We start from the raw sequence: 14,367 nt of genomic DNA, 5'->3' as shown, positions 1-14,367 counted from the left end.
TGAGAAGGCCTGCAAGACCGCCCAAAAAATGAGCATAAATGTATAGATTAATTTACCATTGTCACATCCTAGATGATGGAGGTCAAATGTACACCTTCTTCCTGAAACACCCACAATACGGTCATCCATTTTGACCATGTTCCCAAGCATCTCCATGCAGTCCGATTGGTTTCGTGCCACCAGGGCCACAATAATATACCCCCTCTCTGAATGTCCGAGTGTGACCCCCTCCCCATGGGTTACTGCAGCTAGTGTTGCCAGCACTGCCACTGCCTGGGTGGGGGCACCCCACCGGAATCCCCACCGGCTAGGTACAAGGTCATCAAGGTTCTCATTAGCAGCTTTGAGAATTTCCTTGTTTATTATGCTCTCCCTTTAGGGGGCTTTGGCTTTGCAGGACCAACCCTGCCAAGCAGGCTCAGAATCTTGAGGGGGCAGTGCTGCTCTTGGTCCCTGACCTCATTTTGGCTGCATACAGACCGCATACAGCATGCACATAAAACAGTTAGGGACTTCTCCTTAGTATCTGGGCCATTCATGTGGGTGTCTAGGGTATAGGGCCATGGACCGTACCATTAAAATAGGATAATAAATAATTAGATATAATTTATTTTAAAAATGTAGTTCCCCATGATAGGACAATAAATAAATAAGACGTGTAATTCATTATAAAAGTATATCCATCATCTGAACAACATTGAAAGCCCTCTCATACCCGGCCCACAGCAATACACTGGCTCTGGGATATGCAACTATTTCATTACTCACTCACTCAACTTTCCAAACATAACAAATAAAAATAAACACACACCACACCATCCACACATACTGTGCCTTCTGTTTACTTAGTTTTTATCTTCACTATATATAAATAGTGCTTGTGTTCAATTAGTTATATGTGAAGATTTATAGAAAAGCTATATTTTGTATTGTATTGTTACAATCAGTAACCGGGCTTGAATTGTGTTTATTTTCCTCATCTATGAGAACTTTGTAATTTTTAAAATAACCATGGAGTAATCTTTGTGTCTCTGAACAACTGGTTATCAATATATAGTTTATCAACGACGAGAGCTACTCGTTTCGCTTTTAATCTATTTTCTTTGAAAATTGGATACAGAACTTTGCGCCGTTCTGCAATTTCTTTCGGAAACTGATCATTCATGCCAATTTTGGTCCCAGCAAGTCTTTTACCTAGGCTTTCAACCATTATTTTATCTTTAAATGAAGCAAATTTGGCAACGATTGGGCGTTCGTACCTCTGCCCTCTCTGTCCGAGGCGATGTACACGTTCAAGTTGGATCTTATCGATAACTTCGCACGGTATCTGAAGCGCTGCAAAAAGGAACTCTCTAACTACAGATTCAGGAACCTCTCCTTCTTTCTCTTGGATACCTGTAAGTACCAAATTCTCTCTCATGGATCTAGTTTGTATGTCCAGTAAGCATTCCTTCAGAACATTGTTCTCCTTTTTAAATTCATTCATTTCGGTTTCAATCTTATTGACCGTCCCTTTTAGCGCGTGTGTTTCCTTCTCCAAAGCCGCAGCTTTTTCATCACTCATCTCTAGGCTTGCCTTCAACTCTTTTATATCTTTACTAACTAATTCAAGTATACCCAGTTTGTCATTTATTGATTTTAACAGATCGGTTTCGACCTTTACCATTGCCGGTGGTGAGAATATTAGATCATCCGTGTCGGTTGAGGAGTCACGTTTTCGTTTTTGATTCGGTTCCCCTGTCTTATTCTCCGTCATGTTTGGGTGTTGCTTGTTTTCGTAATATTTGTCGATAAATGTCTCTAGTCTTAGGATTTGTTTTGTGTTATTATCCAGATTGAAGGTTATCACCCACCAGATTATTTAGTGCTAATATTTTAGTCTAATTTAGCAGATATTTCGAATATTATGTTTTATCTTGAGGTGCTCTACATAACTTCGTTCAGTCCGCCATTACCTTTACGTTACCTTTACGTCCGCCGTCTACGCCACTCCTTGTCTTACCGGAGGCGGCTGTTCTATCTTGCCAACGTAAAACCCACCAGCCGTATTTTATCCATGTCGTCGTTCAGCCACGACTCGGTGAAACATAAAATATTCGTGATCGTAGTTTGTCTATTTTGTTATCCAGTGATTGTACGTTGGCTAATAGAACTGATGGTAGAGGCAAATTACCCACTCACCGTCGGATCCCAGACCTACGTCCCCGATATCCCTGTCTCTTTCTCATGTGAATCACGGGGATTTGGGCCTTGTTGGGTGTCGAAAGTACGTCCTTTGCGTCCGACTCGTTAAAGAAAAAATCTTGGTCCAGTACGAGGTGACTAATCGCTGTCCTGACATCTAGAAGCTCTTTTTAGTCATAAGAGACAGTGGCAGAAACATTATGTACAAAATAAGTTACAAATAATAAAAACATGTACTGTAGCTATTTTCACCACCAAAGAATATCAGTGTGATTTTAATATGATTTGACTCTTTGCAGGCTGTCAGGCTGTCTAGTCACAGAGGAAGGCTGTGCTTCTCTGGTCTCAGCTCTGAGGTCAAACCCCTCACACCTGAGAGAGCTGGACCTGAGCTACAATCACCCAGGAGACTCAGGAGTCAGACTGCTCTCTGCTGGACTGGAGGATCCACACTGCAGACTGAAAAAACTTAAGTATGTAGAGGTTTTATGACAATGTTCATATCAGACATGTTTGACTTATCAGGCTAGTTAAGACAAACATTCTTACCACCACTTGGACAAAGTTGTGTGTGTGTGTGTGTGTGTGTGTGTGTGTGTGTGTGTGTGTGTGTGTGTGTGTGTGTGTGTGTGTGTGTGTGTGTGTGTGTGTGTGTGTGTGTGTGTGTGTGTGTGTGTGTGTGTGTGTGTGTGAGAGAGTTCAGGTGTATCCCTCAATGACTGTCTGTTCTTCTGCTTACCGCTACAGTGTGGAACATGGTGGAGAGAACAGAATGAAACCTGGGCTTAGAAAATGTGAGTGACTTCTTTGAAGAATATTACTAAGTATTACTAAGTCTTAATTCAAGTTAAGTCAAAGTCAAAGACCACCATCATTACTTACTTGGTCATATTAAATATCAGCTGTAGTTCTACAGAAGCAGAAATCGGGGACATCAAAATTTACAAAGAGTTGCTTTGACAATGTTAGTGTGTCTGTGTGTGGCGCGTTCTTGTTACATAAGACGTGTGTTTAATTAATGGGAATAAGTGTGTTTTACAGTGTACCATATGATCATTCAACAAGTCTTAAGTTACCTTAACTTCTCCTTTTGATACCTAGAAACATCTACAATAAATTAATTATTGTAAAGTGAGTTAACATTCGAATGTGAATGATGATGATTTCTAATATTGTGTCTTGTTTCATCCTTCAGATGTCTGTGATCTCACACTGGACCTCAACACAGTAAACAGACTCCTCTCTCTGTCTGAGGAGAACAGAAAGGTGACACGTAGGAGAGAGAAGCAGCCGTATCCTGATCACCCAGAGAGATTTGAGGACTGTGGACAGGTGCTGTGTAGAGAGGGTCTGACTGGGCGCTGTTACTGGGAGGTACAGTGGAGTGTGAGAAGGGCTGATATAGGAGTGACATATAAAGGAATCAGCAGGAGAGGAGAGCTTAAGGACTGTGGTCTTGGATACAATGACAAGTCCTGGAGTCTGGACTGCTCTGACTACAGTTACATTGCCTGTCACAATAATAGTTCCACTACCATAGACGTCCCCTCCTCCAGCTCCCACAGAGTAGGAGTGTATCTGGACTGGCCAGCCGGCACTCTGTCCTTCTATAGAGCCTCCTCTGACACACTGACCCACCTGTACACATTCACCTCCACATTCACTGAGCCCCTCTATCCAGGGTTTAGGGTTTGGTATGACTCCTCAGTGTCCCTGTGTCAGGTGGTCTCTGTGTCAAACACAACATGATGTTTCACTCTAATCAGGGTCATGTTCAGTCAGACACACTGGAGCAACAATGTAGAATATCTCTCTAGTGTGTAAACATATGATAGTAAATATTCATGAATAAACACCATTGAAGTTGACAGACATTGTCATCTAGAGTCATTCATTAATAGAATGAATCACCACACTGTGTTGTTAAAACTGGTTTCATTTACAAATCATTGATCTCGTTGGTTTTTTACCCCTTTTTCTCCACAATTTCGTGGTATCCAATTGGTAGTCGTTACAGTTTTGTCGCTGCAACTCCCGTACGGACTCGGGAGAGGCGAAGGTCGAGAGCCGTGCGTCCTCCGAAACACAACCCAACCGCACTGCTTCTTGACACAAGGCACATCCAACCCGGAAGCCAGCCGCACCAATGTGTCGGAGGAAACACTGTACACCTGGCGACCTGGTCAGCGTGCACTGCGCCCGGTCCGCCACAGGAGTCGCTAGTGCGCAATGAGACAAGGATATCCCTGCCGGCCAAACCCTCCCTAACCCGGACGACGCTGAGCCAATTGTGCGTCGTCCCATGGACCTCCCGGTCGCGGCCGGCTGCGGAATCTCTGGTGGCACAGCTAGCACTGCGATGCAGTGCCTTAGACCACTGCGCCACCGATCTTGTTGTTATTGGGCTTCTTGATGTTTGTAAATATTGTGGAATGTTTGTCAAATTCTTGACACAACAATCGTGTTTGTGTATAAACTCAATTCAACTGAATGAAATGTACATGTGACTAATAAAGGTTAATCAACCAGATGGAAGAAGAGAGGTGGAAATGTTTTAATATTGATCACAATATGACAGGACAGTAATAGATGGAAGAAGAGAGGTGGAAATGTTTTAATATTGATCACAATATGACAGTACAGTAATAGATGGAAGAAGAGAGGTGGAAATGTTTTAATATTGATCACAATATGACAGTACAGTAATAGATGGAAGAAGAGAGGTGGAAATGTTTTAATATTGATCACAATATGACAGTACAGTAATAGATGGAAGAAGAGAGGTGGAAATGTTTTAATATTGATCACAATATGACAGTACAGTAATAGATGGAAGAAGAGAGGTGGAAATGTTTTAATATTGATCACAATATGACAGTACAGTAATAGATGGAAGAAGAGAGGTGGAAATGTTTTAATATTGATCACAATATGACAGTACAGTAATAGATGGAAGAAGAGAGGTGGAAATGTTTTAATATTGATCACAATATGACAGTACAGTAATAGATGGGAGAAGAGAGGTGGAAATGTTTTAATATTGATCACAATATGACAGTACAGTAATAGATGGAAGAAGAGAGGTGGAAATGTTTTAATATTGATCAGAATGTGGCAGTACAGTAATAGATGGAAGAAGAGAGGTGGAAATGTTTTAATATTGATCAGAATATGACAGTACAGTAATAGATGGAAGAAGAGAGGTGGAAATGTTTTAATATTGATCAGAATATGACAGTACAGTAATAGATGGAAGAAGAGAGGTGGAAATGTTTTAATATTGATCAGAATATGGCAGGACAGTAATAGATGGAAGAAGAGAGGTGGAAATGTTTTAATATTGATCACAATATGACAGTACAGTAATAGATGGAAGAAGAGAGGTGGAAATGTTTTAATATTGATCACAATATGACAGTACAGTAATAGATGGAAGAAGAGAGGTGGAAATGTTTTAATATTGATCACAATATGTCAGGACAGTTATAAGCGGTTGTGTTCAGTACATAGAAATGGTTGATGGAGCTTGTTTTCCATTAGCCAATCAGTGTTCTCAACGAGTTCAAAACACATGAAAGCACACAACTCGTTGCTCCCAGTTTACACGTGGTATTATCTGAGCTTCCTACTTGTTATGACCGGAGCATCAGTAACAGGTTGGGCCAGTTCCTCTGCTCAGACGTGGCTCCTGCCAGATCTTCCAACACCTGGATAGACGTTTTACGTATCAGCTTACCACATCATATGTTACCGCAATCTGGGGCCTGACTGCACAGTCCATGATGTGGCACGGATCCATTGGTTGATGCAACGTCTGAGCAGGGGAACGCAACCGTTAGCTTTCCTAACACTGCCTGTACAACCAGAGATGGTGGATGAATGAAGATGTCTCACTCAGGCTGTTATCATTGAAACAATTTGTCACAGTTCCGGTCTACTTAAAAGTGGCAATCGGCAGTTGATACATCATTAATGATATGTACCAATTGATTCTCGAAGAATGTAACTCATAAATTACTCATGAGCTTGGTTCAACTGTTGTACCCAATCAGATCCCAAAATATAAGTTTTCTATTACTCCAATGTTTGTAAACAAAGAAAAATGTAAACAAACACTATATAGCCTCAAATCATAGTTAAAACTATAACTTTTATATCACAGATGGTCAATCCTTGCATCCATAGCTCTGTCTATGAATTTGAGAGTCCCGAACCTCAGCTGGAGAGGAGATTCCATTGATAGACTCAATGGCCTAGAAGATGAAGAAATATTGTCAAAAAAATCTAATTAAAACATGTAAAAAATAGACAGAATCTCAATTGGTGTGTGAAATGGAACAAGTCACATCCACTAGATTCCTCAGAGTTCTAACTGATGAAGAGTTATCCTGGAAAGATCATATTCAGTTTGTCTGCAGCAAAGTGATGCAGTCTGTTGGCATCATCAGACAGATGAGTGGTTTGGTTCCTTAGCTTCCTAACTCTTTACTAGAGATTAATTTACCCATATCTCACTTCCTGTAATATTGTCTGGGCCAGAACATATGCCTCCTACTTACACATGTTGCTCATCATACAAAAGAAATGTGCCACACTAGCCACCTCCTCTAATTATGTCTCCATTGTTTAAAAAACTCAATATCTGGTCTATTTACCACATTAATGTGGGCCAATTATGCATTTTCATCTACAAATACCTCCCAGACAGTTTACCTAAACCCTTCAATGGATTCTTCCAGGTTCATTCTGAAATCCATCTATATAACAGATAACTGTGATAACCTTCACCCTACCCACTGCCACACCTCACATTTTTATTTTTTATTTCTGTCACGCCCTGACCATAGAGAGCCCTCGGTTCTCTATGGTGTTTAGGTCAGGGTGTGACTAGGGGGTGCTGTCACACCCTGACCCTAGAGAGCCCTCGGGGTTCTCCATGGTGTTTTAGGTCAGGGCGTGACTAGGGGGGTTTCTAGGTATTATATTTCTATGTTGGTGTGTTGTATGGTTCCCAATTAGAGAAAGCTGATTATCGTTACCTCTAATTGGGGATCATACTCAGGTTGTCCTTTTTCCCACCTGCGATGTGGGATATTGTTTTGTTGTGTGAGTGCCTATGTGCGTCACGATTGTTATATCTTTGTTGTTTTGGAAGTTTCACGATTATTAAAATGTGGAACTCTACTCACGCTGCGCCTTGGTCCAATTATTTATACGCCGGTCGTGACAATTTCACCTTTATTGAACCAGGTAGGCCAGTAGAGAACAAGTTCTCATTTACAACTTCGACCTGACCAAGATAAAGCAAAGCAGTACGACACAAACAACACAGAGTTACACATGGTATAAACAAACGTACAGTCAATAACACAATAGAAAAGTTTATATACAGTGTGTGCAAATGAGGTAAGATTAGGGAGGTAAGTCAATAAATAGGCCATAGTGGCGAAATAATTACAATTTAGCAATTAAACACTGGAGTGATAGATGAGCAGAAGATGAATGTGCAAGTAGAGATACTGGGGTGCAAAGGAGCAAAAAAAGAAATAACAATATGGGAATGAGGTAGTTGGGTGTGCTATTTACAGATGGGCTATGTACAGGTGCAATGATCTGTAAGCTGCTCTGACAGCTGATGCTTAAAGTTAGTGAGGGAGGTATGAGTCTCCAGCTTCAGTGATTTTTGCAACTCGTTCCAGTCATTGGCAGCTGAGAACTTGAAGGAAAGGCGGCCAAAGTGGGAGTTGGCTTTGGGTGTGACCAATGAAATATACCTGCTGGAGCGCGTGCTACGGGTGGGTGCTGCTATGGTGGCCAGTGAGCTGAGATAAGGCGGGGCTTTACCTAGCAAAGACTTATAGGTGACCTGGAGCCAGTGGGTTTGGCGATGAATATGAAGCCAGCCAACGAGAGAATACATGTCGCAGTGGTGGGTAGAATATGGGGCTTTGGTGACAAAATGGATGGCACTTTGATAGACTGCATCCAATTTGCTGAGTAGAGTGTTAGAGGCTATTTTGTAAATGACATCGCCAAAGTCAAGGATCGGCAGGATAGTCAGTTTTACGAGGGTAAGTTTAGCAGCATGAGTGAAGGATGCTTTGTTGCGAAATAGGAAGCTGATTCTAGATTTAATTTTGGATTGGAGATGTTTGATGTGAGTCTGGAAGGAGAGTTTACAGTCTAACCAGACACCTAGGTATTTGTAGTTGTCCACATATTCTAAGTCAGAACCGTCCAGAGTAGTGATGCTGGACGGGCAGGCAGGTGCAGGCAGTGATCGGTTGAATAGCATGCATTTAGTTTTACTTGCATTTAAGAGCAATTGGAGGCAATTGGAAGGAGAGTTTTATGGCATTGAAGCTCATCTGGAGGTTTGTTAACACAGTGTCCGAAGAAGGGCCAGAAGTATACAGAATGGTGTCGTCTGCATAGAGGTGGATCAGAGAATCACCAGCAGCAAGAGCGACATCATTGATGTATACATAGAAAAGAGACGGCCCGAGAATTGAACCCTGTGGCACCCCCATAGAGACTGCCAGAGGTCTGGACAACAGGCCCTCTGATTTGACACACTGAACACTGTCTGAGAAGTAGTTGGTGAACCAGGCGAGGCAGTCATTTGAGAAACCAAGGCTGTTGAGTCTGCCGATAAGAATGTGGTGATTGACAGAGTTGAAAGCCTTGGCCAGGTTGATGAATACGGCTGCACAGTATTGTCTTTTATTGATGGTGGTTATGATATCGTTTAGGACCTTGAGCGTGGCTGAGGTGCACCCATGACCAGCTCGGAAGCCAGATTGCATAGCGGAGAAGGTACGGTTGGATTCGAAATGGTTGGTAATCTGTTTGTTAACTTGGCTTTCGAAGACCTTGGAAAGGCAGGGTAGGATAGATATAGGTCTGTAACAGTTTGGGTCAAGAGTGTCTCCCCCTTTGAAGAGGGGGATGACCGCGGCAGCTTTCCAATCTTTAGGGATCTCAGATGATACGAAAGAGAGGTTGAACAGGCTAGTTATAGGGGTTGCGACAATTGCGGTGGATCATTTTAGAAAGAGAGGGTCCAGATTGTCTAGCCCAGCTGATTTGTAGGGGTCCAGATTTTGCAGCTCTTTCAGAACATCAGCTATCTGGATTTGGGTGAAGGAGAAATGGGGGAGGCTTGAGCAAGTTGCTGTGGGGGGTGCCGGGCAGTTGACCGGGGTAGCCAGGTGGAAAGCATGGCCAGCCGTAGAGAAATGCTTATTGAAATTCTCAATTATAGTGGATTTATCGGTGGTGATAGTGTTTCCTATCCTCAGTGCAGTGGGCAGCTGGGAGGAGATGCTCTTATTCTCCTTGGACTTTACAGTGTCCCAGAACTTTTTGGAGTTTATGCTACAGGATGCAAATTCCTGTCTGGAAAAGCTAGCCTTTGCTCTTCTAACTGCCTGTGTATATTGGTTCCAAACTTCCCTGAAAAGTTGCATATCACGGGGGCTATTCGATGCTGATGCAATACGCCACAGGATGTTTTTGTGCTGGTCAAGGGCAGTCAGGTCTGGAGGGAACCAAGAGCTATATCTGTTCTTAGTTCTACATTATTTCTACATTTTTGTAATGGGGCATGCTTGTTTAAGATGGTGAGGAAAGCACTTTTACATAGTCAATTCTCCATCAGCTACAGAGGTACCATACTCTGGAATTCTTATCTCCACATTCCCAAAACCTCATCATCCCTTAATGTCTTCCAGCGATGACTGGGGGTCAGCCTGATGAACCAAACTACTCAGTAATCTCCTCCATGAAGACTGGGGGTCAGCCTGATGAACCAAACTACTCAGTAATCTCCTCCATGAAGACTGGAGGTCAGCCTGATGAACCAAACTACTCAGTAATCTCCTCCATGAAGACTGGGGGTCAGCCTAATGAACCAAACTACTCAGTAATCTCCTCCATGAAGACTGGAGGTCAGCCTGATGAACCAAACTACTCAGTAATCTCCTCCATGAAGACTGGGGGTCAGCCTGATGAACCAAACTACTCAGTAATCTCCTCCATGAAGACTGGAGGTCAGCCTGATGAACCAAACTACTCAGTAATCTCCTCCATGAAGACTGGGGGTCAGCCTGATGAACCAAACTACTCAGTAATCTCCTCCATGAAGACTGGAGGTCAGCCTGATGAACCAAACTACCCAATAATCTCATCCATGAAGACTGGGGGTCAGTTTGATGAACCAATCTTCTCAGTAATCTCCTCCATGAAGACTGGCAGTCAGCCTGATGAACCAAACTACCCAGTAATCTCCTCCATGAAGACTGGGGGTCAGCCTGATGAACCAAACTACTCAGTAATCTCCTCCATGAAGACTGGGGGTCAGCCTGGTGAACCAAACTACTCAGTAATCTCCTCCATGAGGACTGGATTTCAGCCTGATGAATCAAACCACCCAGTAATCTCCTCCATGAAGACTAACTCACAAATACACACATGATTTTTCTTGTATACTGAGTATATAATGTACAATTATAATTAATATCCTTTGTTTAACTGAATGAACAATCTGTTTTTTGGTACTTCTATTAGTGGTGTGGTTTCCATATCAGCCATTTTGGTCTTCCAACCTGAACACTGCTGATACCAGTTTATATATGTTCTGTCTTCCAGCCTGAACACTGTTGATACCAGTTTATATCTGTACTGTCTTCCAGCCTGAACACTGTTGATACCAGTTTATATCTGTACTGTCTTCCAGCCTGAACACTGTTGATACCAGTTTATATCTGTACTGTCTTCCAACCTGAACACTGTTGATACCAGTTTATATCTGTACTGTCTTCCAACCTGAACACTGTTGATACCAGTTTATATCTGTACTGTCTTCCAACCTGAACACTGTTGATACCAGTTTATATCTGTACTGTCTTTCAACCTGAACACTGTTGATACCAGTTTATATCTGTACTGTCTTCCAGCCTGAACACTGTTGATACCAGTTTATATCTGTACTGTCTTCCAACCTGAACACTGTTGATACCAGTTTATATCTGTACTGTCTTTCAACCTGAACACTGTTGATACCAGTTTATATCTGTACTGTCTTCCAGCCTGAACACTGTTGATACCAGTTTATATCTGTACTGTCTTCCAACCTGAACACTGTTGATACCAGTTTATATCTGTACTGTCTTCCAGCCTGAACACTGTTGATACCAGTTTATATCTGTACTGTCTTCCAGCCTGAACACTGTTGATACCAGTTTATATCTGTACTGTCTTCCAACCTGAACACTGTTGATACCAGTTTATATCTGTACTGTCTTCCAACCTGAACACTGTTGATACCAGTTTATATCTGTACTGTCTTCCAGCCTGAACACTGTTGATACCAGTTTATATCTGTACTGTCTTCCAACCTGAACACTGTTGATACCAGTTTATATCTGTACTGTCTTCCAACCTGAACACTGTTGATACCAGTTTATATCTGTACTGTCTTCCAGCCTGAACACTGTTGATACCAGTTTATATCTGTACTGTCTTCCAGCCTGAACACTGTTGATACCAGTTTATATCTGTACTGTCTTCCAACCTGAACACTGTTGATACCAGTTTATATCTGTACTGTCTTCCAACCTGAACACTGTTGATACCAGTTTATATCTGTACTGTCTTCCAACCTGAACACTGTTGATACCAGTTTATATCTGTACTGTCTTCCAGCCTGAACACTGTTGATACCAGTTTATATCTGTACTGTCTTCCAGCCTGAACACTGTTGATACCAGTTTATATCTGTACTGTCTTCCAACCTGAACACTGTTGATACCAGTTTATATCTGTACTGTGTTTCACTTATTTTATTTGATGAATAAATAAAACCTAATTGAGGAATGTTTTGACTTGTAATGACTTGTGTTCTGTTTAAACCCTGATTTAAACTGAGATTCAGTGATATGGCATGTCAGTGTCTTTATTCATATAAGTACCTGATTCAGACTGCGTTGTCCTCCAGCCCAGTGGCTCTTTGTGGGATACATTGAATGGAATGGAGTTGAAGTTGTGTTCCCAGAAGTCCACAGGATGGCGCCAGAGCAGCATAAATGGACTGGTGAGACCTGAGTAATGTACCAGGGGAATACACTATATATACACCAGTATGTGGACACACCTTCAAATTAGCGGTTTTAGCTATTTCAGCCACACCTGTTGCTGGCAGGTGTATAAAATCGAGCAGACAGCCATGCAATCTCCATAGACAAACATTGGCAGTAGAATGGCCTTACTGAAGAGCTCAGTGACTTTCAATGTGGCACCGTCATAGGATGCCACCTTTCCAACAAGTCAGTTCGTCAAACTTCTGCCCTGCTAGAGCTGCCCCGGTCAATTGTAAGTGCTGTTATTGTGAAGTGGGAAAGTCTAGGAGCAACAACGACTCAGCCGCGATGTGGTAGGCCACACAAGCTCACAGAACGGTACTGCCGAGTGTCTATGGAGATTTCATGGCTGTGTGCTCGATTTCATACACGTCAGCAACGGGTGTGGCTGAAATAGCTAAATCCACTAATTTGAAAGTGTGTCCACATACTTTTGTATATATAGAGTGTCCCTTCACCTATCGTCCGCTTATTTGAGTGGCTTGTTGGAATGATGTTAAGTCCACAGGTTCAGACAGACAGGAAGTGGCTGATTAAATCACCTTTATTAAAAGATACAAGATGCTGGAATACCAACACTTTAGGATGCAGCAGTACTTTACACACAGGCCCAGGCTTGTGCCCAACCAAACTCACAGAGGCTGTGTCCAAAATGGCCTCTTATTCACTATATAGTGCACTTCCTATAACCAGAGCCCTATTCCCTATATAGTGCACTACTTTTAACCAAAGCCCTATTCCCTATATAATGCACTACTTTTAACCAAAGCCCTATTCCCTATATAGTGCACTACTTTTAACCAAAGCCCTGTATAGACCAGACAACACCTAATCACCTGTATACATCTGAATCTAACATTGTGTTTGTCCTGTTAATCACCCTGTGAATGACTCTCTATGAGTTCAGGTCAACACTCTATAAAGGGAATAGAATGACTATCTATGGGTTCAGGTTAACACACTATAAAGGGAATAGAATGACTCTCTATGGGTTCAGGTTAACACTCTATAAAGGGAATAGAATGACTCTCTATGGGTTCAGGTTAACACTCTATAAAGGGAATAGAATTACTCTCTATGGGTTCAGGTTAACACTCTATAAAGGGAATAGAATGACTCTCTATGGGTTCAGGTTAACACTCTATAAAGGGAATAGAATGACTCTCTATGGGTCTAGGTTAACACTCTATAAAGGGAATAGAATGACTCTCTATGGGTTCAGGTTAACACACTATAAAGGGAATAGAATGACTCTCTATGGGTCCAGGTTAACACTCTATAAAGGGAATAGAATGACTCTCTATGGGTCCAGGTTAACACTCTATAAAAGGGAATAAGGGGCCATTTGGAACACAACCACAGTAATAATAACAAAGCTATTTTTGATCATAATCCCTGTAAATATCTGCGGTATCCTTGCCAACCCATTTCAATCTGCATATTGGTTTTCTTTTCAAATCACAACGTGACAGTAAAACAGTCTTTAAAGAAGAGATCTGAGACCATGCAACACTCAACAAGCCCACATTACAGTTACTTCTGGGTTCACCACCATTTTGAACGGCATCATCAATATCATGATCATTATCATCAACACTTACAACACCAGAAGACTTTACACAATAGTGACAAGGACGTTTTTGGGGGAAAGGACAGAATCGATCAAATCTTGAAGACCTCATCCACTGAGTTACAGGACAGAGGGGTCACGTTATAGATGGAACAGGGTTCTTTTTTGTTTGATGAGTGTGTTTCCCGAGTCAGTCGATGCCTTCAGGCCTCATGCTTGGTGTTAAAGGGGGACCGTGACCCTGAGCAACAGATATACACTACACTTCAGCAAACTAACCTCTGTGTTGGCACCAAACGCTAACCTGCTGCTCCCAGATCAGTGTCTAACCTGCTGCTCCCAGATCAGTGTCTAACCTGCTGCTCCCAGATCAGTGTCTAACCTGCTGCTCCCAGATCAGTGTCTAACCTGCTGCTCCCAGATCAGTGTCTAACATGCTGCTCCCAGATCAGTGTCTAACCTGCTGCTCCCAGA

The 14,367-nt window shown here is 42.2% G+C and overlaps 1 protein-coding gene across 1 annotated transcript in view; it reads left to right on the top strand.

The window, feature by feature from the left end:
* The window catches only part of LOC120041651 (stonustoxin subunit beta-like), a 54,250-nt gene extending 50,078 nt beyond the window's left edge, over positions 1 to 4,172 (top strand). Inside the window, exon 3 of the mRNA XM_038986518.1 lies at positions 3,380 to 4,172. Within this exon, the coding sequence (XP_038842446.1) occupies positions 3,380 to 3,933 (554 nt within the window). The 3' untranslated portion in view covers positions 3,934 to 4,172. The remainder of the gene's footprint in view (positions 1 to 3,379) is intronic.
* The last annotated feature ends 10,195 nt before the right edge of the window (positions 4,173 to 14,367 follow it).

This window comes from Salvelinus namaycush, unplaced genomic scaffold (assembly GCF_016432855.1).
Source record: "Salvelinus namaycush isolate Seneca unplaced genomic scaffold, SaNama_1.0 Scaffold5, whole genome shotgun sequence".
In the NCBI taxonomy this organism is placed as follows: domain Eukaryota; kingdom Metazoa; phylum Chordata; class Actinopteri; order Salmoniformes; family Salmonidae; genus Salvelinus; species Salvelinus namaycush.
Note: the sequence above shows the minus strand (reverse complement) of the source record. Positions and strands in the feature narration are given on the sequence as shown.